Source organism: Rhineura floridana, chromosome 3, assembly GCF_030035675.1.
Source record: "Rhineura floridana isolate rRhiFlo1 chromosome 3, rRhiFlo1.hap2, whole genome shotgun sequence".
Classification (NCBI taxonomy): Eukaryota; Metazoa; Chordata; class Lepidosauria; order Squamata; family Rhineuridae; genus Rhineura; species Rhineura floridana.
Window position 1 is genome coordinate 227,399,346 of NC_084482.1, and position 26,141 is coordinate 227,425,486.

The 26,141-nt window shown below is 44.8% G+C and overlaps 1 protein-coding gene across 3 annotated transcripts in view; it reads left to right on the forward strand.

The window, feature by feature from the left end:
- The window catches only part of LOC133381828 (zinc finger protein 883-like), a 42,633-nt gene extending 16,871 nt beyond the window's left edge, over window positions 1-25,762 (forward strand). For 2 of the 3 annotated variants that reach the window (XM_061621331.1, XM_061621330.1), the window contains exons 6-7: window positions 7,094-7,240; window positions 23,767-25,762. In XM_061621331.1, coding sequence (XP_061477315.1) covers window positions 7,094-7,240; window positions 23,767-25,271 — 1,652 coding nt within the window. In that variant the 3' untranslated portion in view covers window positions 25,272-25,762. The remainder of the gene's footprint in view (window positions 1-7,093; window positions 7,241-23,766) is intronic. The other variant, XM_061621332.1, reaches the window with a different exon arrangement.
- Window positions 25,763-26,141: the final 379 nt, after the last annotated feature.

Sequence of the window (26,141 nt, forward strand, 5' to 3'; positions counted from 1 at the left end):
CTTTCCTTTTCTGTTAGAATTAAGGTCGCCGTTTAATTCAGGAAAGCCGAAACGTGGCCCTGCCCTCCTTGTTTTAGGGTAGCCTGGCAGACAAACTGTTTAGTGAGTGACATTTTTCCTGAAACAGGTGCAATTTAGTGGGAGCTACTTCCCACTCCCTCTTCCTACACGCCAGGTGTAAATTCCTACTAAATCAAAGGACATTACCCAGTTTCTCCACACCACGCCCATTTATGGCACATCCACAGTGTTCATTGAAAGCATATCGCTTCCCCCCAAGAGTCCTGGGAGTTGTAGTTTATGAAGGGTGCTGGGAATGTAGCCCAGTGAGGAAAAACTATTCTCCAAGATTCCTTGGGGGAAGCCGTGTGCTTTAGATTTGTGTTGAATGTGGTTTAAATGTCTGGTGTGATCACACACTTCTATCATGTCTCCTCTTTCCTTTTTTTCTACAGCAAAAATCGCCAAATGTTTCGACCCTTGATCATTTAGGTTGCCCATTTCTCTACCTCTTCCACTTCTAAAATGCTATTTTTGTGGACAGGCAACCAGAACTGAAGACAGCATCCAAGTAGGATCACATCTTAGAAGTGTATAATGGCGTTATGATATTGGCAGTTTTATTTTCAATCTGTGTCTTAATGATCCCTCACATGGAATTCACCAATTTCATACCTATAACATCAGTATCTTAATTGGGGCATCCACTATGACCTCAAGGTCTCTCTCCTGTCAGTCACCACCTGTTCAGTTAGGATTTTTCACTTCTGTTCATCACTTTACTCTTGCTTAAATTTAATTGCATTTGCTCTTTAATACCCAAGCCTGCTTGGAGAGTTCCTGTTGGAGTTCTGTTCATTTATTCCTGCTTTGTCCTTCCTGATCTTTAAACACTTCCTGATGCATGAGAGCATATTTCCCCATATCCCATGATTGCTCTGTTCCACTCCATGTTTGGTAATTTTGTCTTTAATAATAATAGGCCTCTGATTTCCTGGTTACTTTCTGTGTCCTTTTGGCTTTCAAACTGTAATACATTTGCCAGTCCATATGGTAGCAAGTCTTTGAGAGAAGGTTCATATTTTTGTTAGAAGATCAGCAATGTCACATTTGGGTTGTTTTCAGACCTCTCAGGTAGATGCCATCTAGACCTGAGATGATTTGTGAACACTAAAGGAAAAGATCCCGCTTGCCCCATCTTTCTTCAGAGTGCGAGTGGAGGTCAGATGATGTCCACGCCTTGCCTGGGAGTATTAATGTGGAAGGCAATTGTTTACTTCTTCCAGGCACTGGTGACCTTTGAGAAAGGGTCCTTGCACTTCACCCAGGAGGAACGAGCTCAGCTGGATCCAGACTAGAGAGCTCTTAAGAAGATCATGCGGGAGATTCATGAGATGGCAACCTATTCTGTTAAGAGTTGGGAGAGGTTCAGGATAGCCTTCTTACTCCCTTCCTGGCACCCGTGCTTTGCCAATATGACCCACTATGCATTTCAGGTTATCTGGTACAGCTGCCGTCATTTCCTATACCCCCTTTTCCCAGGCAGGAGGACTCTGGGGGCCAATTTAGTGCTTATAATTCCTGGATCCTAGGGACAGCACCCTCTGCGCTTATGTTATGTGCCTTCAAGTCGATCACAACTTATGGCGACCCTATGAATCAGTGACGTCCAATAGCATCTGTCCTGAACTGTCCTGTTCAGATCTTGTAAGTTCAGGTCTGTGTCTTCCTTTATGGGATGAATCTATCTCGTTTGGCCTTCCTATTTTTGTACTCCCTTCTCTTTTTCCAGCATTATTATCTTTTCTAGTGAATCATGTCTTCTCATGATGTGTCCAAAGTATGACAACGTCTGTTTCATCATTTTAGCTTCTAGTGATAGTTCTGGTTTCATTTGTTCTTGTTGTTCTTGTTATATGCCTTCGAGTTGATTATGATTTATTTATTTAAAATATTTCTATCCCTCCCTTCTACCCTATGATAATAGCACTCAGGGCAGCTTAAAAAATAAAATCAAACATGTACATAATAGAATTGTAAACAGTAAAATCACAAAAACATTAAAATAAATTAAAATACATAATATATAATTAAAATACATAAAATACAATACACACACACACATGGGTTGGTACTGAAGGGACTACAAAGGTAAAATTTAATTTGGAAGCATAAAATCAGTGTCAGGCTCTAACTTCAGTCCCTCCCAAAGGCTCTCTGGAACAAGATCATTTTCAGAAGTCTCTGGAAAACCAACAGGGAGAGAGCAGAGCAAATATCTTGGAGTAGATTATTCCAAAGCTTGGGGGCCACAGCTGAAAAAGCTCTCTCCTGCATGCCTGTCAGTCTAACATTTTTCACTCCAGGCACCCAGAGACCACAGACATTGGTCAGAAAATGGAAGTCTTGTCTGAATAAAAAAGAACACAAACTCTGGCAAAAGAAATGCAAGATTGCTGCTGTATCCAGGAGCGCATTTGCCCAATTAAAACTGGTGTGCCAGCTGTGCCCGTTCTTGGAGCTTCCTGATCTGACTAGGGTGATGCATGCCTTGGTTACATCCCGCTTAGACTACTGTAATGCGCTCTACATGGGGCTGCCTTTGAAGACTGTTCGGAAACTTAAATTGGTACAAAGAGCTGCAGCCAGAGTGCTAAGCTGGGAGACAAACTCTGCGAAGCACAAAGCCTCCAACAAATTCCTGATGGGCCTTGCTGATAATTTCCTCTTTCAAAAAGTAGAAGAAGGAACAAGGGGATCGGCAATCCTGGACCTGATCTTAACTAACACGGATGAATTGGTCACGGGAATTAAAGCCGTCGGTACCTTGGGGGAAAGTGACCACGTAATGCTGGAATTTGGGATTCTGGGGAAAGCCAAAGAAGAATATAGTCAAACATGGACCTTGGGTTTCAGGAAAGCCAATTTTAGCAAGCTCAAGGAAATGATGGGTATGATCCCATGGCTAGATAGACTAAAGAAAAAAGGAGCCCAAGAAGCGTGGGAGTTCATGAAGAAGGTATTACAAAAAGCGCATTTGCAAACAATTCCAAAGAGGAAGAAAAATGGAAGACATCGGAAAAAGCCAATGTGGCTACACGGAAGACTGGTGGAGGAGGTAAAAGTAAAAAAGAGCATGTATAAAGAATGGAAGGAAGAGTACCAAGGAAGAATACCGACGAGCGGCTCGGGCTTGCAGGAATAGCGTAAGGAAAGCTAACACCCAGAATGAGCTGAGGCTGGGGAGGGAAGCGAGGAACAACAAAAAGGGGTTTTTCAGGTATGTTCGAAGCAAGAGAAAGACCAAGGAAACGGTGGGACTGCTGCTCGATGAGGATGGCAAAATGTGTTGACGTGTGTGCGTTGTTTCGTGAAACAGCATACATTACGTTGGAGTTAAGTTGAGCAAGAAACTTCTTCAGAGCATTAGAGCATGTTAAGAGTCTTTATTAAGACATTATGGCTTAAGGCTTTAGGATCCCCCCTCAGGAGAGAAGTTCTCAGTTCAAAGACATTACACAGAAGACCAGCCTCACAGTTCAGAGGCAATATTCAGAAGACACAACTTACAGACTCTGTTAGAACTTTCCCAGTCTATCAGATGGTTACCATAGCAACGGCCTTGGCAGTCCGTTCCCAGACTGGGCTAAGACATAACTCCCCCTAGTTACAGTTTTGCAGACTTGATGGAAAACAGACTCAGTGACAGTGCGGTTCAATGGTCAACAATCCCCCCATTTTCCCATCATGTCTGTAGTACATTACAACAATAACATTTCTCCAATACATCTTGCAATACATTTTAGTACAGTTCAGAACATCTCTGTACATTTAGCTAGAACTTTATTCAATCAAACTTTGGCTCATTCCAAGCCTTGTCACCAGTTTGCCAAATTTCTCCTCACACAAAGGCTTGGTCATTATGTCAGCCACCATGTTGTTAGTGTCACAAAATGTCAGGTTAACGAACCCCTGCTGCACACAATCCCTTACGTGAAAGTATCTGACACTAATATGTTTTGTTCTCTTGGTAAGAGCTTCTGATGTGGCTATCTTGATGCAGGTCTGATTGTCTTCATATACAGTAATCGGAAATTGCATATCAATGCCTATCTCCTGCATGAGCATTGCGAACCATTGTAGCTCATTACAGGCCTGTGATAGGGCCACATACTCTGCTTCTGCACTTGATGTTGCAACCACATTTTGTTTCTTGCTGCTCCAGTCAATGCATGACCCGTGCCACATCACAACTATGCCAGAGGTTGACTTACGACTGCTCAGTTCCCCTGCATGATCTGCATCCACAAAACATTCAAGACCTCCTGTCTTTGTTCCTGACAAAACCAGACTCTTTGTCTTCGTGCCTTTCAGATAACGCACTATCATTTTAATCCCTTGCCAGTCAGCCTCTGAAGGATGCTCTACCTTCCGGCTTAAAATGCTGACTGCATTACATATGTCTGGGCGAGACACCTTCACCAAATATTGCAATTTCCCTATTATGCGCCTGTACTTCTCAGGTTCTGTACAAGGCATCTCCTGCACATTCTGTTGGAAAGCCACAACCATTGGAGTCTTCACAACATTGCATTCTGTCATGTTGCATTCTTCTATGATCTGATTTATTTTACTTTCCTGACTCAATGTTATGCTTCCGTCTTCTGCACGCACAATATCCGTGCCTAAATAGTGTGTGACAGGCCCCAAATTCTTTGTGTCCACCTGCCTGCCTAGTTGCTCATTAAATTCTTGTTCCTCTTGCTGCTCATGATAAAAATACATGATGTCATCAACATAGACTGCACAGAACGTGGTTTTCATCCCCTGTCTCTTTATATACACACATGGATCTGCCTTGCATCTTTGGAATCCCATTCCATGCAACACTCTGTCCAATTTCTCATTCCAGCAGCGTGCACTTTGCCGCAGTCCATATATTGATTTATGCAGTTTACACACAAACCCTTCCTTTGACACAGAACCCGGAGGCAGTTCCATATATATCTCCTCTCTTAAATCACCATGTAGGAATGCCGTCCCTATATCGTAGTGATTTACACTCATGTTCTGCATCGCTGCCAGCTTCAGCAGCACACGAATGGACTCATGTTTCACAACCGGGGCGAAAACAGCATCATAATCTGTCCCATGCTGCTGGGTGAATACCTTGGCAACCAAACGTGCCCTGTACCTCTGTACCTCCCCGGAACTGGCTTTCTTTTTCTTAAACACCCATCTGCAACCTATGGCCTTTTTCCCCATAGGTAACTTTACTAATGTCCACGTGCCATTCTTTTGCATGGCTTGTAATTCTTCCTGCATGGCCTGCTGCCATTTGTGCTGCTCTGCCTCAGGCATCAGCCTGATTGCTTGAAATGATGATGGCTCTTCTAGTTCTCTGTGAACCTCCTCCATCTGGGCAGTGAATACCGACGGCATGCCTTTTACGGCTGTCTGTTTACAGCCCTGACCGTCATTCCCTTTCCGCCCCATTAAACTCAAGGCATCAGCACACTTCACACCCGTGGACATTTCAAACTGTGAATCATTAAGGCTTCCCTGCAAACACACTTGATCTCCCCTCATTACATAACATTGGTCTTTGTGGAACAATACAGAAAAATCACAACTCACCAGTTTTCTGACTGACAGTATGTTATGAGCCAATTCCGGAACAAACAAGCATTCTGACATTATCCCAAGTTTATTAAATCTCACCAGTCCTCGAGCTTCCATGTTCTTACACGATCCATCAGCAAGTAAAACAAAGTCTTTCACTTCTTCTGAAACGTAAAACAAATGTCTGTCTTTAATTAATATATGGCTTGCTCCGCTGTCAAGAATAAAGTTAATTTGTTCCAAGTCTTTAGACTTCTGTTTACAAACAAAGTTCACACTGCCCTGCTTCAAGCCTCCGTCCCTGGAGTTTCGCTTGATTGCACAGTCTTTATGGAGATGCCCACAAGCCCCACAGCCATAACAAGACTTCAGCCGCTGCTGCTCCCGCTTGTTTTCCTGTCTGCTTTCGGCTGCCTCCTCCGGTTTGGCATTTTTCTCCTCCTTGCTTCTGACAGCTTCCATCAGCTCGGCTCTCTGCGCCTCCTGCCTCCGCTGCCATTCCTGGGACAAATCCTGCAACGCGTCCCACATCTGTTTAGCCGACGGCTCATCTCTCACACACATCAGTTGAGAATCCGATAGAGCCAAGATTATAAACGCCTGCGCCCTCTGGTCTGGACGCTTCCAGGCCGCGGTTGGTACCGCCGGAGTGGGTCCATCTATTGTGTCCCATAAATCCTCTGTTATCAGCAAAGCCCGCATCCTCGGCTTCCAGCTGCCATAATTCTTTTCATTAAGTCGTTCCATCGGCAAGCCTCCCCCAGACATGTTTATGGTAGCCATCCTGCTCACCTCTGTCTGGTACAATCAATCAAGCTGCCCTCTGGAACTCCGTCTGCCGTTCAGACCAGCAACTTACTCCCGTGTAATGTGCTGTGGATCTGGGCCCATAACCCCTGTTGGCGTGTGTGCGTTGTTTCGTGAAACAGCATACATTACGTTGGAGTTAAGTTGAGCAAGAAACTTCTTCAGAGCATTAGAGCATGTTAAGAGTCTTTATTAAGACATTATGGCTTAAGGCTTTAGGATCCCCCCCTCAGGAGAGAAGTTCTCAGTTCAAAGACATTACACAGAAGACCAGCCTCACAGTTCAGAGGCAATATTCAGAAGACACAACTTACAGACTCTGTTAGAACTTTCCCAGTCTATCAGATGGTTACCATAGCAGCGGCCTTGGCAGTCCGTTCCCAGACTGGGCTAAGACATAACTCCCCCTAGTTACAGTTTTGCAGACTTGATGGAAAACAGACTCAGTGACAGTGCGGTTCAATGGTCAACCAAATGTTGACAGATACCGAGGAAAAAGTAGAACTGCTCAACACCTATTTTACCTCCGTTTTCTCCCAAAAAGGGAACAGTGTGCAACCTTGCATCAGTAGCAATCTCAGTAAGTGGTCGGGATTGCAGTACAACATTGATATGGAGCTAGTCAGGAAATACCAAGTTAACCTAAATGAGTTCAAATCTCCAGGGCCTGATGAACTGCATCCCAGAGTATTGAAGGAACTTGCGGATGTACTCTCGGAACCTCTTGCCATCATCTTTGAGAAATCCTGGAGAACGGGAGAGGTGCCGGAGGATAGGAGACGGGCAAACGTCATCCCACTCTTTAAAAAGGGTAAAAAAGAAGATCCGGGGAATTACAGGCCGGTCAGTCTGACTTCAATACCGGGAAAGATATTAGAACGGATAATAAAAGAGTCCATTGGCAACTATCTAGATGACAATGCTGTGATTAGTAGGAGCCAGCATGGGTTTGTCAAGAAAAAATCCTGTCAAACTAATCTCATCTTTTTTTGATTGGGTCACTAGCTTAGTAGATGGTGGAAATGCTGTAGATGTCATCTATCTAGATTTAAGCAAGGCGTTTGACAAAGTCCCCCACGACCTTTTGATTAGCAAACTAGTCAAATGCGGACTACATGGAAATACTGTGAGGTGGATTCACAACTGGTTGGAAAACCGTACTCAAAGAGTGGTCGTTGGTGGCTGTGCTTCGGACTGGAAGGAGGTTTCGAGTGGAGTGCCACAAGGTTCTGTCCTGGGGCCGATACTCTTCAACATTTTTATCAATGACTTAGATGATGGGGTGGAGGGAAGCCTTATGAAGTTTGCGGATGATACGAAACTGGGAGGGATAGCTAACACAATGGAAGACAGGAATAAAATCCAAAGGGACCTGGATAGACTAAGAAATTGGGCTGAAAGTAATAAAATGAAATTCAATAAAGAGAAATGCAAGATTCTGCATTTAGGCCACAAAAACAAAATGCATGGGTACAGGATGGGAAATACCCGTCTTAGCAGTAGTGCGTGTGAGAAGGACCTTGGAATTGTAGTGGATCGCAGGTTGGACATGACCCAGCAGTGTGATGCTGCGGCAAAAAAGGTAAACGCGGTTTTGGGCTGCATAAACAGAGCTATAGTTTCCAGGTCGAGGGAAGTAATAGTCCCACTATATTCTGCATTAGTCAGGCCTCATCTGGAACACTGTGTTCAGTTCTGGGCGCCTCATTTTAAGAAAGATATAGACAAGTTAGAGCGGGTTCAGAAGAGGGCGACGAGGATGATAGCCGGTATGGAGAACAAGTCTTATGAGGAAAGGTTGAAGGAACTTGGCATGTTCAGTCTGGTGAAGAGAAGGCTGAGGGGCGACATGATTGCACTCTTTAAGTACCTGAAGGGCTGTCACATAGAGGAGGGTACAGATTTGTTCTCTGCTGCCCCAGAGGGTGGGACTAGGTCTAATGGTTTTAAGTTGCAGGAGCGTAGATTCAGACTGGACATTAGAAGGAACTTCTTGACAGTAAGGGCAGTTCGGCAATGGAACCGACTGCCTAGGGAGGTGGTGGGATCCCCTTTGATGGATGTCTTCAAGCAGAGGCTGGACAGCTATCTGCGGCAGATGCTCTAGCTGTGGATTTCGTGCTGTGAGCAGGGGGTTGGACTCGATGGCCTACAAGGCCCCTTCCAACTCTATGATTCTATGATTCTAACTGGGGCTGGTTACAGGGACCATACAACTCCCCTGTTACAACAGCTCCACTGGCTGCCAATTTGTTTCCAGTCACAATTCAAAGTGCTGGTTTTGACCTACAAAGCCCTATACGGCTCAGGTCCAGACTATTTGACAGATCGTTTCTCCCTACATGAACCTGTCCGGGATTTGAGATCTTCAGGTGAGGCCCTTCTTGTGTTCCCCACACCTTCGCAAACACATATGACACGGACACGAGATAGGGCCTGTTCGTTGGCCGCCCCTAGTCTGTGGAACTCCCTTCCGAGTGAGGTGCAATCAGCTCCCTCCTTGCCGTCTTTCTGGCGACAAGTAAAGACTGTTTTATTTCAACAGGCATTTGGGATAGAGAACGACCAGGATTAAGTGTCATAGGTTTGGTGATTACATTATATGATTTTATTATTTTAAATTGTCCGCTGTTTTTAACCTATATTTTATGGTTTTAATTTTTCTCATATTTTAATTCTTTTTTAATAATATACTCTCTGTTTTAATGGTGTTGTTTTTAGTTGTAAGCCACTCTGAGTCCTATTGGAGAAAGGGTGGTTTAGAAATAAAGTTTTTTTATTATTATTGTTATTATTATTATTATTATTATTATTATTATTATTATTATTATTATTATTATTAAGAAAAAGACAATAAGGGATGCTAAAAAAGAATTTCAGGAGCACATTGCTAAGAACATAAAAACCAACAACAAAAAATTCTATAAATACCTTCAAATCAGGAGACCATCTAGGGAGGTGATTGGACCCTTGGATGATAAGGAAATCAAAGGTGTACTAAAGAACGATAAGGAGATTGCAGAGAAGCTAAATGAATTCTTTGCATCTGTCTTCACAGTGGAATATATAGGGCAGATCCCTGAACCTGAACTAACATTTGCAGGAAGGGATTCTGAGGAACTGAGGCAAATAGTGGTAATGAGAGATGAAGTTTAGGCTTAATGGACAATATAAAAACTGACAAATCACCGGGCCCAGATGACATCTACCCGAGAGTTCTCAAAAAACTCAAATGTGAAATTGCTGATCTGCTAGCTAAAATATGTAACTTGTCCCTCAGGTCCTCCTCCGTGCCTGAGGACTGGAAAGTGGCAAATGTTATGCCAATCTTCAAAAAGGGATCCGGGGGTTTCCCGGAAATTACAGGCCAGTTAGCTTAACTTCTGTCCCTGGAAAACTGGTAGAAAGTATTATTAAAGCTAGATTAACCAAGCACATAGAAGAACAAGCCTTGCTGAAGCAGAGCCAGAATGGCTTCTGCAAGGGAAAGTCCTGTCTCAGTAACCTATTAGAATTCTTTGAGAGTGTCAACAAGCATATAGATAGAGGTGATCCAGTGGACATAGTGTACTTAGACTTTCAAAAAGCGTTTGACAAGGTACCTCACCAAAGACTTCTGAGGAAGCTTAGCAGTCATGGAATAAGAGGAGAGGTCCTCTTGTGGATAAGGGATTGGTTAAGAAGCAGAAAATAGAGTAGGAATAAACGGACAGTTCTTCCAATGGAGGGCTGTAGAAAGTAGAGTCCCTCAAGGATCCGTCTTGGGACCTGTACTTTTCAACTTGTTCATTAATAACCTAGAATTAAGAGTGAGCAGTGAAGTGGCCAAGTTTGCTGATGATACTAAATTGTTCAGGGTTGTTAAAACAAAAAGGGATTGCGAAGAGCTCCAAAAAGACCTCTCCAAACTGCATGAATGGGCGGAAAAATGGCAAATGCAATTCAATATAAACAAGTGTAAAATTATGCATATTGGAGCAAAAAATCTTAATTTCACATATACGCTCATGGGGTCTGAACTGGCGTTGACCGACCAGGAGAGGGACCTCAGGGTTGTAGTGGACAGCACGATGAAAATGTCGACCCAGTGTGCGGCAGCTGTGAAAAAGGCAAATTCCATGCTAGGGATAATTAGGAAAGGTATTGAAAATAAAACAGCTGAGATCATAATGCCGTTGTATAAATGTATGGTGCGGCCGCATTTGGAATACTGTGTGCAGTTGTGGTTGCCTCATCTCAAAAAGGATATTATAGAGTTGGAAAAGGTTCAGAAGAGGGCAACCAGAATGATCAAGGGGATGGAGAGACTCCCTTATGAGGAAAGGTTGCAGCATTTGGGGCTTTTTAGTTTAGAGAAAAGGCGGGTCAGAGGAGACATGATAGAAGTGTATAAAATTATGCATGGCATTGAGAAAGTGGATAGAGCAAAGTTCTTCTCCCTCTCTCATAATACAAGAACTCGTGGACATTCAAAGAAGCTGAATGTTGGAAGATTCAGGACAGACAAAAGGAAGTGCTTCTTTACTCAGTGCATAGTCAAACTATGGAATTTGCTCCCACAAGACACAGTAATGGCCACCAGCTTGGATGGCTTTAAAAGAAGATTAGACCAATTCATGGAGGACAGGGCTATCAATGGCTACTAGCCATGATGGCTGTGCTGTGCCACCCTAGTCAGATGCATGATGCTTCTGAAGACCAGTTGCCAGAAGCCTCGGGGAGAGTGTTCTTGCACTCGGGTCCTGCTTGCGGGCTTCCCCCAGGGACCTGGTTGGCCACTGTGAGAACAGGATGCTGGGCTAGATGGGCCACTGGCCTGATCCAGCAGGCTCTTCTTATGTTCTTATGGTCTGTTGGCACTTTTGCATACCGAAGGAACTGCAATGGTCACTGCTCAAGCGGAGCAACTGTGCATGCTGTTGGTGTGTGCGGTATTTATGTTGTAAGCGCTTTCAGTAGAGTTTAAGTGATCAAGGAATCCAAGAACACGACATAGTGTTAAGAGTCCATTTACTCAGGACATTAAGGCATGTAAGCTTTTACAAGTTTTTCCCTCATAGCAAGAGCTCACACAAAAAGCTGTTTCTGCTTCAAGAACAAAACCCCCCACAAAAACACAGAGAAACTGGCTGCTCTCACTTCAGCCCTTATCTGCTGTTGCCTAGGAACCAGTTGACCTTGACGGGCCTGCAGGTTCCTACAAAGACATAACAAAAACTCTTCCTTGCTCCAAGCTTTCAGACTTGATGAAAAACAACCAGAGGTAGTATTGCGTAAGGGTCAACACATGCATCCTCCCTAAAAGGCTTCTTTCAAGTCTAATTTTAGTAGGGGAGGGGCTGGAGGAAACGAGATCATGTGGGCACCATGAAAGGCCTCTGTGGGCACATGTGTGCCTCTGGGTTCCACACTGGCAACACGTGGTATAGAGCAAGATAAGATAAAGAACATTACAGATGCAGGTACAATTAGTGTATCGGAGATGAGAATATAAATGAAATTCAATAGGGAGCAGTCACAGCAACACATTAAAAAACCACCCCAAGAACAATTTCTGGGACAATAAAAGTGGATGATTGTTTCGCCAGCTACTTCGTGGACTCCTCTGCAATTTTGCCACCAGTAGGGAAACTCTGAGCATTTAAGATAATGTATTGGCCTGCCTGGCAAAGGGCCAGTTAGTTGTTCATGCACTGCAGAAGAAAATTGGGGCAGGGGGGAGAAGAAAGAGAAAGAGAGTTGCTATGCCCTTGATAGGACTTTTTTTCTAGTCTTTTCAACTCGAATAGTAACCCTCTATTGGAAAACCTATATAATAGACCAAAATTTACATTGTAGCTCTGGATCCTGGCATGTTAGTTCAATGCTGCCTCTCTGTCCATGAGAGGACAGGCATTTGCAGAAAACTCCTTTTCTTAGGTCCAAGGCTACCCCCAATGTGGATTGAATTTCAGTTAAGAGTTCAATCTTGGAACTTATTCCTCCTCCTAGTTTTCTCACTGGCCAATTATGAATGACCACTTGGAGTTCATCCGAAGGTCTCTCCCTGGATAAGCTCCTTTTTTAAAAATAGGGATTGAAATTGCTCTTTTTTCCTCTATTTTCTTTGTTTTTGGGGAGATTTGATAACCCTCCATACTCCACAGTTCCCCCCGGACTATCGCTGTACCAGGCAGGTGGACAGTCGATGTATCGTATCCAAACCTTCTTCTGCGGATAACATTTTAAGGCTTTGTGTGATGACACTAGGCGAAATGCTCTTATGTTTCTCTTGTATTGGAGAAGAGGCCTTGTCTGAGTATCTACTATTAACAGCCTTGGATCAGAAGGTGTAAGGTTTAAAATGAAAGAAGCATTATCGGTACTAAGTGCTTGCTTGTTACTGCGGGCATGAGGGAAAATTTCTGAGTTCATTTTCCGATCTTCAAATACGTTGTTTAGTTGTCTGAGAAGCTATAGTCAGGATTCCCAAGTCTACGAGACCAACTAATGTTCCAATAGTGGCTTTCAAACCAGATACTTCTTGCTGCAACTTATCCATTTTGTAAAACATTCTTTCTGCAGTCTGCTTAGATAAAAAGCATTGATCTCGTAAAAGCCCCCACAAAGAGGGAGCTTCTTCCTGTTTCTCCTAAATCGGGCTTACCTATGCTTTTCTTGAGAATGTTTCATATTTCTTTATATGCAGAATACTGGATTTGCCTAGGTGATGAGGCATTGCCTTCTCTCAGGTCTGGGTCAATAGACCAATTTGTTGGGCCTTCACTAAAGGAGTGCATGTCTGAGTTTAGTCTATGGGCTGTGTTCTCTCCTGCCCCAGTTGTGACACAGACACTATCTAGGAAGCCCAAGCTCTCCGTAGACGGCAATCCTGGGATTTCTTGGTCCATCCACTGCTCTTTTGCTCTTGACTCATTTCCTTTACCTTATTTTTGCTCACAGTAGTCTAAAATTGATTTTTGAACTAAGTTAGATGGTGAACTATTAAATGTGGCAATGCGATACTGAGCACGTGTAGTAACCGTATTAAAACTGGAGACCAATCTAGTCTTCAGTGAGTAAAACTATGGTCAAACAACTCTGTTTTCAATAACTGAAATCAATAAAATGACACAAATACAATAAAATACATTAATACCAAAGCTCTTAAACCCCCTTTTCCAAGCTACTTGTCAGAAGGGGTGAGGAAAAGTTCAGACCAAATCCCACCTTTGTAGGAGGGGTATCTGTGTAGCTATTACCTTTAAGGACAGGCTTTTAAGCGACCTTATCCTTTTATTTTGCCTAATTCAAGAGATCACCTGCAGTTGAGCTGGCCAAGCTGCGCGCTCTATCTGTAAGCAGCTATTCACAGCAGAACCTCCAGCAGAATGGTCTCCTCTCCGTACTCTTCTTCCTCCTAGTACACTGTTTATGATGTCACCCTTGACGTTCTTTTCTCTGCTCTCTGTTGCCACAAATTCAAAGGGGAAGAGCGTCACGGCTGCCTTCATGGGGGGGAAGGCAGGAAAGGTACGTAAAGTACAAAAAGTGCAACAATGCCAGGCTTCCTGGTGTAGCCGTTTGGCAGTCAGTGTAGATTATTCCCCCCTCCTTATTCTCTTTCACATTTCAACACCCTTAAGTGGCAGGGGAGGAGAGCTCGGGTTTATCTCGGATTTCTTGCTCTTCCTCCTATGTTAATTCAGTACTTCGAAGCCTCTCCATGTTTGCTGCTATTATATGAGTATTTAGGCTAGCTAGACAGACTACCAGGCAGCATGGTGGTAAATAATAATCAATACCTGTCTATGTGGGCTGGGTTTTCCGGAGATTGACCAGGGCTTCAGCAGTGTCGCCAAGCATGCTGGGAATATCCCCAGAACATTCCAGAAACGTTCTGGATCCATGAGTCTCCGGGGGCAGACCCTCTTAATCAGCTTTCACCCCTGCGAACGTTACCAGGGGACAAAGTCTAAACCTTGTCAGGTGGTGATTTGTCCATGACAATGGAGTCACTAAGAACTCCTCCAGCCTGAGATCACCTTCTTCCTGTCCCGAACAGAACACATGACCAATTGTGTGTCATGCCACAGCCATTGGTCCAGATGATTTATTTATTTATTTAATTTGAATCCCACCTTTCCTCCCAGCAGGAGCCCAGGGCGGCAAACAAAGCACTAAAACACTTTAAAACATCATAAAAACAGATCTTAAAATACATTAACAAATCAGCATTAAAAACATTTTAAAAAACAATATTAGAGACAGCCCCATGGTTGTCATGGCAGCCATGAAGCCCTGAGCTGCACCTGTGAGTCTAACCTCAGCATGTATGTTGAAGTCACCCAGGACCATCAACTTGGGGAACCGCAACACCGATGCGGACACCAGCTCCACAAGGGAGACTTCTGGGCAGTGGGGTGGCCGGTACTCCAACAAAATCCCCACTCTTGTCTCCCTGACCCAACGCCAGGCACACACACTCACAGCTGGAGGTGTCAGGGACAGGGTACCTGGCGGGGGAGATAGATTCCCTGCAGGCAATTACGACCCCACCTCCCCATCCCCTGGATCTAGACTGCTGGAGTGCCACAAAACCTGGTGGGCAGAGCTGGGAGAGACCTACTCCACCTTGGTCATTTAGGCAGGTTTCGGTAATGCAAGCAAGGTCGGCACATTCATCCAGGATTAAGTCCTGAATGAAAGTGGTTTCCTTAGTCACTGACTTTGCCTTCATCAGCAGGACAGTAAGATCCAGGGAGTTCCCAGCATAGCTACCAGTGTCCCGAGGGTTGGAAGGGGGACCGGAAGGGATGTAAGCATGAACTCGTGTCTTATATCCCTTCCCCTGGCACAGCCAATCTGCCTCCCACCGTACGTCCCCTGCCCAATAATGGCAGGCCCCTGACTACTCCCATTCGCCCTGTATTTGTGCATCTTCAAAGTCCAGAGCACCTTTGATACCCTGCCCAATATTACCTCCATGGCAGGCCTCTGAATACTCCTACCCTGGCACAGGTTAAAAGAAGCCAGACTCAGAGGGGGGGAGCCTTGGCTAGACATGGCTCTTATGAGGGGAAGCTCTCTTCCCCACCCTCTGGCAGTTGTCTTCTCCCTTGAGAGCCCCAACTGGCTTAAGCTGGCACCCGGGCCTTGCAGGGAGTAGCAATTGAAACCCAAGGAAGCCTGCAGATCCAGTTGTGCAGGAGGCCACAGCAGCAACAGGGGTAGGTTCTGCTGGGTTCCTCTCAACTTATGTTGACCCTCAGAATCAGCGACCTCCAAGAGCATCTGTCATGAACCACCCTGTTCAGATCTTGCAAGTTCACGTCTGTGGCTTCCTTTATGGAATCAATCCATCTCTTGTTTGGCCTTCCTCTTTTTCTACTCCCTTCTGTTTTTCCCAGCATGATTGTCTTTTCTAGTGAGTGATGTCTTCTCATTATGTGTCCAAATTGTCATGGAAACCTGAATTCAAGATGGTTGCATAGAAAAGAATTGTGGGGTTTCATTTCTTAATGTGGGATCTTAACATCTGGTTAACATCTGGCTTCTGTATTAGAGCTGTGAGTTGTCAGTTTTATTTCCCAGCTTTGGGTAATCAGAGGCCCACCCTAACACCCCCTTATCAGTAGAAGCTGGGCAAGGTTATAAAGTCTGGGAGGCTTTAGGGAGGATGTTCCATTTGGCTGGTGATTGATGGGCCCTTAATCCATGAAGAAATTTCCTGATTGGTTAATTGGATCCGGCCTGTTGCTGGGCAGTTTGCCCTAAGTATGGGGCTCAAACCTTACCTTTCGTTCATCTCCTGGATCCCTTCATGCCTAATTGATGTTGCCTGCTGAGTTTCCATTTTGCATCAACTATCCTGACTGTTCCTCTGTCTGAGGAGAGGGGGGCTGTGCAACTGTCTACCTGTATTAGAATAGTAGAGTTGGAAGGGGCCTATAAGGCCATCAAGTCCACCCCCCTGCGCAATGCAGAAATCCACATCAAATCAATCCCAATAAATGGCTGTCCAGTTGTCTCTTGAATGCCTCCAGTGTTGGAGAGCCCACTACCTCTCTAGTTCATTGGTTCCATTGTCGTATGGCTCTAATAGTTAGGAAGTTTTTCCTGATGTCCAGTCAAAATCTAGCTTCCTGCAACTTGAGCCCATTATTCTGTGTCCTGCACTCTGGGACGATCGAGAAGAGATCCCGGCCTTCCTCTGTGTGACAACCTTTCAAGTACTTGAAGAGTGCTATCATATCTCCCCTCAGTCTTCTCTTCTCCGGGCTAAACATGCTCAATTCTTTCAGTCTCTCCTCATAGGGCTTTGTTTCCAGTCCCCTGATCATCCTTGTTGCCCTCCTCTGAACCTGTTCCAGTTTGTCTGCATCGTTCTTAAAGTGCGGAGACCAGAACTGGACATAGTATTCAGATGAAGCCTAAGCAGTGCTTAGGGGCATACACTCAACCTTATTTTTGTTTCTGGACATGGGGATAGTGATCTGGATGTGGGGAGTTTTACATCTCTCCCTTTGTCATGGACAGATCACTGCTTGCTGAAGTTTAGACTTTCAGCGACCTTTTCCCTCCGCAAGGGTGGGGGACCTATTAAATTGGTCCGCCCCCAGAGACTAATGAATCCTGAAGGTTTTCAAAGGGCTCTGGGGGATTTTCCGGCTGATAGGACCGGCGCTCCTGTTGAAGCCCTGGTTAATCTGTGGAATGCGGAGATGGCCCGGGCTGTCGACACGATCGCTCCTGCGCGCCCTCTCCTTTGCAGAACTCATTCAGCTCCTTGGTATACTCTAGAGTTGAGGGCAATGAAGCAAGATAGGAGGCGGCTTGAGCGGAGATGGAGACGAACTCCTCATGAATGCAACTATACGCTGGTTTGTGCTTTCACCAAGCGGTATATAGGAGCCGTGAGGGCGGCGAAAAAACAATATTTCGCCGCCACTATTAAGGCATCTCTCTCCCGCCCAGCGGAGCTTTTTAGAGTTGTCTGAGGGCTACTCCATCTAGGCCTTCAGGACACTGTAGATACTTCAGTGGCCCGCTGCAATGAGTTTGCTGAGCACTTCCAGCATAAGATCTTACGCATTCGTCGGGACCTAGACTCTCATTTTATAGCAGATAACCCTAGTGAGGTGTCTGGTGCACAGTCTTATCATGTTTTGTTGGATGAGTTTCAGTCGGTTCAGTTCGAGGACGTGGACAAGGTGCTTGGACAGGTACGTGCAACCACTTCGGTACTAGATCCTTGCCCCTCTTGGCTAATAAAAACTGGCAAGGAGGGAACAGTTGGCTGGGCCAGGGAAGTGATAAATGCCTCCTTGCGAGAGGGAGTGGTCCCTGGCTGTCTGAAGGAGGCAGCAGTGAGACCACTCCTGAAAAAGCCTTCCCTGGACCCAGAGGATTTCAGCAGCTACAGACCAGTGGCAAATGTTCCATATCTCGGCAAGATCTTGGAACAAGTGGTTGCTGACCAGCTCCAGGCGCTATTGGATGAAACCGATTATCTAGATCCATTTCAATCGGGTTTCAGGCCCGGTTTCGGCACTGAGACGGCCTTGGTCGCCCTGTTTGATGATCTATGTCGGGAGAGAGACAGAGGGAGTGTAACTCTGTTGATTCTCCTTGATCTCTCAGCGGCTTTTGATACCATCGACCATGGTATCCTTCTGGAGAGGCTTGCGGAGTTGGGAGTTGGAGGCACTGCGTGGCAGTGGTTCCGCTCCTACTTGGCAGGCCGTCTCCAGAAGATAGTGCTTGGGGAACATTGCTCGACACCGTGGGTACTCCAATGTGGGGTCCCGCAGGGTTCGGTTTTGTCTCCCATGCTTTTTAACATCTATATGAAGCCGTTGGGTGCGGTCATCAGGAGTTTTGGAGTGCGTTGTCACCAGTACGCTGATGACACGCAGCTCTACTTCTCCTTTTCATCTTCCTCAGGTGAGGCGGTCAATGTGATGAACCGTTGTCTGGACGTGACAATGGACTGGATGAGAACTAACAAACTGAGGCTCAATCCTGATAAGACTGAGATGCTGTTGGTGGATGGTTTTTCCAATCAGATGGTGGATACATATCCTGTCCTGGATGGGGTTACACTCCCCCTAAAGGAACAGGTTTGTAGTCTGGGAGTCGTTCTAGACTCTTCCCTGTCACTTGAGGCTCATGTAGCCTCGGTGGCACGGAATGCGTTCTACCAACTTCGATTGGTAGCCCAGCTACGTCCCTACCTGAGTAAGGAGGATCTTACATCAGTAGTACATCCTCTGGTAACCTCACGTTTGGATTACTGTAATGCGCTCTACGTAGGGCTACCTCTGAAGACGGTTCGGAAGCTACAGCTGGTGCAAAATGGGGCGGCCAGACTGCTAACAAGAACGAAGCGGTCTGACCATATAACACCTGTTTTGGCCTGCTTGCACTGGCTTCCAATACGCTTCCGGGCCAAATTCAAAGTGTTGGTATTAACCTATAAAGCCTTATATGGCGCGGGACCTCAATATCTGTCGGAACGCCTCTCCCGCTATGAACCGGCTCGTACACTACGGTCTGCTACGAAGACCCTCCTCCGGGTCCCGACTCATAGGGAGGCCCGGAGGGCAGTGACAAGATCAAGGGCCTTCTCAGTGGTGGCCCCTGAACTATGGAATAGTCTCCCCGAGGAGGTTCGCCTGGCACCGACACTATCATCCTTTCAGCGCCAGGTTAAAACCTTTCTCTACTCCGAGGCATTTTAATTTTTTGTTAATGACTGTAATGTTTGTAATTTGATTTTAGCCTTTGCTGTTTTGTATTATATTGTATTTTATTGTATCTATGTTCACCGCCCAGTGTCGGAAGGCAGAGCTGGGGTCCCAATCCCGGGGAGCTGAATCCCGGAGAGTTGGGAGAAGAGTATTCGGATGGATGGCAGAGGGAAGGGGGAGGAACTTCCCCCCTTTGGAGCGAAGACGAAACAGAGGAACTGCCAGTGATAAGGTCGCTTAGCAACGGGGAGCCTGAGCCCTCCCTGGACATTCTCACGTCTCCCCCTCTTTCAGGCTCAGAGCAAGAGGGGAAAGAGGGAGGGCTGCTCACAGCCGAAAAGCGGGGAGGCAGTTTACCATCAGCCCCTCCCCTATCCCCCATCCTGGAATCAGAAACTTCAGAAGAGGAGGGGGTGATGCTTCCCCCCTCACCGCGCACATGCAGACAGCTGAAAAGACAGGAGAGAAGGGGGGGAAGGCGGGCAGTACCTGAGGGGCAGTTAAGGAGGAGCGAAAGATTGCGCGCCCGTTTGGCCCCTTCTTAAAGAACAGGCGGGAAGAAGTCCCTTGCTCTGTCAACTTTCTCCCAATGCCGCAGGACCTGTATCCCTGTATTGCTTCATGAGAAAACGCAGTCTTTGTTTGGACATTACCCTAATAAAACACGAATTAACTACAGCCGTTGGTCTGGTTCCTGAGTCACATCCTGGGCCTGACACCCAGAGAGCTATTGCTAGTCGGGCGGTATATAAGTTTTAAAAATAAATAAATAAATAGAGGGGAACTAATACTTCACGCAACTTGGAAACTATACTTCTGTTAATGCAGCCTAATATTGCATTTGCCTTTTTTGCAGCCACATCACACTTTTGGCTCATATTCAGCTTGCGATCAATGACAATTCCAAGATCCTTATCGCATGTCGTATTGCTGAGTCAACTCTTCCCCATCTTATAACTGTGCATTTGGTTTCTTTTTCCTAAGTGTCGAACTTTGCATTTATCCCTGTTGAATTTCATTCTGTTGTTTTCAGCCCAATGCTCCAGCCTATTAAGGTCCTTTGAATTTTCTTTCTGTCTTCCGTGGTATTAGCTATGCCCCCCAATTTTGTATCATCTGCAAATTGGATAAGCATGCTCTGTACCTCCTCATCCAAGTCGTTAATAAAAAGGTTGAAGAGTGCTGGACCCAGGACCGAGCCCTGTGATACCCCACTTGTTACTTCTGTCCAGTTTGAAAAGGAACCATTGATAAGCACTCTTTGAGAACGATTCTGGAACCAACTGTGCTTTACCTTGCCCCTTTTGAGTGCTGAGATTAAGGAACTATTTTGCTGCTGTAACTGTGCACCTCTTTCATTCTTTAATTATTTCTATTTACCAGTGTGAGTTCATTCAGGAGAGGGTTGGCTCTGAACCGGTACTTTGGCCGCTGACCACAACTACTGTGTGAATTGGGTATTTTGTTTAAAGGCTTCAGAGCAAGGAGTTCCTGTTTGGCTCTTGCTGTCTGTAATCCTTGGCAAGTTTTCTGGGCTCCGAGTTTCCCTTTGGCTCAGGGTAGTTAAACAGTATAAAGGGTGGTGGCTGTCTACTACACTGCAGGGCTGTTATGAGCGGGCACAGCCTTGGAAGAGCAGGATATTTTGCCAGAGTCAATTTGCTTGAGTGGGGAATTTGCTTCTGGGATGGTGGAGGGTGTCCTGGGAGAGCTCCCCTCCCTCACACAAAAAGTATTATAAGCTCAGTTTCATCCTTTTAGCTTCTAGTGATAGTTCTGGTTTAAATTGTTCTAACACCCAATTATTTGTCTTTTTTGCGGTCCATGGTACCCGCAAAGCTCTACTCCAACACCACATTTCAAATGAGTTGATTTTTCTTTTCATTGTCCAACTTTCACATCCATACATAGAGATCGGGAATACCATGGTCTGAAAGATCTTGACTTTGGTGTTCCGTGATGCATCTTTGCATTTGGGATCTATTCTCGTAGCTACCCTACCCAGTCCAAGACTTCTTCTGATTTCTTGACTATTGTCTCCATTTTGGTTAATAACTGTGCCAAGGTATTAATAATACCTTGACAACTTCAGTGTCCTCATTGCCAACTTTAAAGTTTTATAAATCTTCTGTTGTCAGTACTTTAGTCTTTTTGACGTTCAGCTGTAGTCCTGCTTTTGTGCTTTTCCCTTTAATTTTCATCAGCATTCATTTCAAATCATTACTGGTTTCTGCTAGTAGTATAGTATCGTCTGCATATCTTAATTTACTGATATTTCTCCCTCCAATTTTAACATCTCCTTCATCTTGGACCGTTCCTGCTTTCCATATGATAGGTTCTGCATATAGATTAAATAAATAGGGTGATAAGATACACCCCTGTCTCACACCCTTTCTGATGGGGAACCAATTGGTTTCTCCATATTCTGTTCTTACGGGAGCCTCTTGTGCAGAATATAGGTTGCGCATCAGGACAATTAGATGCTGTGGCACCCCCATTTCTTTTAAAGCATCCCATCGTTTTTCATGATCTACACAATCTAAGGCTTTGCTGTAATCTATAAAGCACAGGGTGATTTCCTTCTGAATTCCTTGGTCTGTTCCATTATCCAATGTATGTTTGCTATATGATCTCTTGTGCCTCTTCCCTTTCTAAATCCAGCTTGGACGTCTGGCACTTCTCGCTCCATATATGGTAAGAGTCTTTACTTTACTTGCATGGCATATTAAGGCAATAATTTCAAAATTACTGCATTCCCTGGAATCCCCTGTCTTTGGAGTTGAGATGTATATTGAATGCTTCCAGTCTGTGGTCCATTGTTTTCTTTTCCATATTTGTTGACAAACGTGTATCAAAATTTGGACACATTCAGTATCATTAGCTTGTAGCAACTCTGTTGGTATGCCATCTGTTCCTGGTGATTGTTTCTTCCAAGTATTTTAAGAGCAGCTTTCACCTCACATTGTAAATTTTCTGGTTCTTCATCATGTGGTTCCTCCGTGAATGAATCTGTCATCCTTGCATCTCTTTTATAGAGTTCTTCAGTGTACTGCTTCCATCTTCCTTTTATTTTATCTCATTCACTCAGTGTGTTCCCCTGTTGATTATTCAACATCCCTACTCTTGGTCTAAATTTCCCTTTAATTTCTTCCTGTACTTCTGCATAAAATATCTCAATTTCCTCTTCTTCTGTGTTTGCCATTGGAGCATAGATTGAGATGATGGTTATGTTGATAGTTGTTATGTGCCTTCAAGTCAATCACGACTTATGGCAACCCTATGAATCAGTGACCTCCAGAGGCATCTGTCATGAACCACCCTGTTCAGTTCCTTCTCAAAGAGTTGTCCCCCTACGGTCACTTGCCCTCAGTACCCCAAGGGGGGTTCTTTGCTTCCAAGAACAGTCCCAACTCCTTTGGGTCTCTGCTTCCCAGGCAAAACTCACCCTCCTCCAGGAGTAATGTTACAGTAGTACTGCCACCACCCCTTCTCTTCCTGATTCCTTTCTCTGAGGAAGAGGATCTCAGAGAGCCCTGTGAGTTCTAAAGGGGTTAACCCTTGTTAATCAACAGTAATCAGTAGCCTCCAGAGGTCAGACTAGATTTAGAATCATTAGTTTCAAGTCAATACACACCATCTATAAAAGAGTAGTTTATTTAAAAGAAAATAGAAGTATATGCAAAAGAGAACAGCAATTGTTTCCTTAAAGCCAATCACCCTCAGCTGGGCTACATGAGATACATTGGCATAACAAAGGCGAGAGGTTCAATACGGACAAAAGAAAATAAACAAGAGCTTGACTGAACATGCATCTTTCATTTTTATGGAGTTTATGTGTCAACAAGGGGGGAGTGATCCATGCCTTTGAAGATAAGGGGGCTAGACAGCATCTGTCTCGTGTTGCAGGTAACAGGGGACTAACATATTTGGAGGGAGGAAGGGGATGCAAGCTGTCCTCTGGGCGTCTATTTTAATTCACTCACACCAACTATTGTAATGTTGATGCATTCTATTTCTTGCTTGAAAATTTCTAACTTTCCCTGGTTCATACTTCTCACATTCTGTATTCCTCTTGTGTGTGTCGCACAACTCCGGACTCTCCTTTCGCATCTTTGCGCATCAGCCTCTGGGCTTCCTTTTGGCTTTGACCCAGCTGCGTCATTAGTCACAGCGCTACTCGTACTTGTCCTTTGTTCTTCCCCAGTAGCTTGGTGAGTGCCTTCTGTCCTGGGCGTCTCATCTTCCAGCAGTATCTCATGTTGAAGGTAACAGGGGGCTAACATTGAGGGAGGGAGGGAGGGAGGGAGGGAGGGGATGCGAGCTGCTCTCTGGGCATTGGAAAGGGCCATGTTCCTGTCAGATGGGATCCATCCTAGGTTTGTAAATTCCAGCTGTACATAAGTACTGGGCTGTCCACCTTAAATGGAGGAACAGGAGAGCAGAGTTTTGTTAAAATTGTCTCTCTCTGCATCTCTTTTCACAACCTGTTACCAACCACCTACTGTACAAGGCCTTGAGCTTTAATAGTTATTTCAAAGTACAAATCATAATATATTCACAGGATTTCTCCACAGTATTTTATCTCCTTTCCCTTTCATTCCATCAGGACACATCTGGGGGGTCAAGGCTGAGGATGAACCATATGAAGTATCACTGGAAAAAGCTGAGGAGCAGGGGCAGGGGCAGAAACTGAGGAGTCAAGATGGAGCAAAGAGACAAGAGGAGAGACAAACTCACACCGGCGACAAACCTCATATATGCTTGGAGTGTGGAAAGAGCTTCAGTCAGAGTGGCCACCTTACTTTGCATCAAAGATCTCACACAGGGGACAAACCTTATAAATGCTTGGAGTGTGGAAAGAGCTTTAGTCAGAGTAGCAACCTTACTTTGCATCAAAGATCTCACACAGGGGAAAAACCTTATAAATGCTTGGAGTGTGGAAAGTGCTTCAGTCGGAGTGACAAACTTAGTATACATGAAAGAACTCACACAGGGGACAAACCTTATCAATGCTTCGAGTGTGGAAAGTGCTTCAGTCGGAGTGACAGACTTAGTATACATGAAAGAATTCACACAGGGAACAAACCTTATCAATGCTTCGAGTGTAGAAAAAGCTTCAGAAGGAGTAATGCCCTTAAGGTGCATCAAAGAATTCACACAGGGGACAAACCTTATAAATGCTTGGAGTGTGGAAAGAGCTTTAGTCAGAGTAGCAACCTTTCTTCGCATCAAAGATCTCACACAGGGGACAAACCTTATCAATGCTTCAAGTGTGGAAAGAGCTTCCGTGACAGTAGAACCCTTACAGTACATCAAAGAAGTCACACGGGGGACAAACCTTATAAATGCTTGGAGTGTGGAAAGAGCTTCTGTCAGAGTGGCCACCTTACTTTGCATCACAGAACTCACACAGGGGACAAACCTTATCAATGCTTGGAATGTGGAAAGAGCTTCAGTGACAATAGCACCCTTACAGTGCATAAAAGAATTCACACAGGTGACAAACAATATAAATGCTTAGAGTGTGGAAAGAGCTTCTGTCAGAGTGGCCAGCTTACTTCGCATCAAAGAACTCACACAGGGGAGAAACCTTATAGATGCTTGGAGTGTGGAAAAAGCTTCAGTGAGAGATACACCCTTAGTATACATGAAAGAAATCACAGAGGGGACAAACCTTATAAATGCTTGGAGTGTGGAAAGAGCTTCAGTCACAGTAGCGCCCTTATGATGCATCAAAGAAGTCACACAGGGGACAAACCTTATCAATGCTTGGAGTGTGGAAAGCGCTTCAGTCAGCGTTGCCACCTTACTTTGCATCAAAGAACTCACACAGGAGACAAACCTTATAAATGCTTGGAGTGTGGAAAGAGCTTCAGTCACAGTAGCGCCCTTCTGATGCATCAAAGAATTCACACAGGGGACAAACCTTATCAATGCTTCGAGTGTGGAAAAAGCTTCAGATGGAGTAATGCCCTTACAGTGCATCAAAGAACTCACACAGGGGACAAACCTTATCAATGCTTGGAGTGTGGAAAGAGCTTCAGTCGCAGTAGCACCCTTACTTTGCATCACAGAACGCATACAGGGGACAAACCTTATACATGCTTGTAGTGTTGAAAGACCTTTCGTCAGAATGGCTACCTTCAGGCGCATCAAAGTATCTGTACAAGGGAAGAGATTTATCAATGCTTTGAAAAGTTTGTTTTTATTTATTTATTAGATTTATTAGTGGCCCATCTGGCTGGTTGTCCAGCCACTCACAACTTGTTGTCGTTGTTATGCTCCTTCAAGTCGATTACGACTTATGTTGACCCTCAGAATCAGTGACCCCCAATAGCATCTGTCATGGACCACCCTGTTCAGATCTTGGAAGTTCAGGTCTGTGGCTTCCTTTATGGAATCAAGCCATCTCTTGTTTGGTCCTCCTCTTTTTCTCCTCCCTCCTGTTTTTCCCAGCATTATTATCTTTTCTAATGAATCATGTCTTCTCATTATGTGTCCAAAGTATGATAATCTCAGTTTCATCATTTTAGCGTCTAGTGATAGTTTTGGTTGAATTTGTTCTAACACCCAATGACTTTTTTTTTTTGCAGTCCATGGTTAAATAAAGTAGTTATTCCTTATTTTTAAAGCTTAAAGTCTGTGTCTGACTAATTTGCAGGGATGGTGCAATCTTTAGCAAAGATTCAAATACTCAAAGCTCATTCAGACGTTCAAATACCTAATTTCGCTACTCTGCAACAGATCCTTTGGCCTCGAAGGGGAGGATCGCTCTGCCCTCGGCTGTCCTGTCCTGGGGGCTTGGTCCTGGGGGCTTTTTAATAGGGCAACATTGGGAGTTACTTAAAAGCCACTTTGGAATGATTTATATCCTGAACATTGAGATACAGCCTTGGTCGCCCTGTTTGAATGGGTGGAAAAATGGCCAATGCAATTCAATATAAACAAGTGTAAAATTATGCATATTGGAGCAAAAAATAT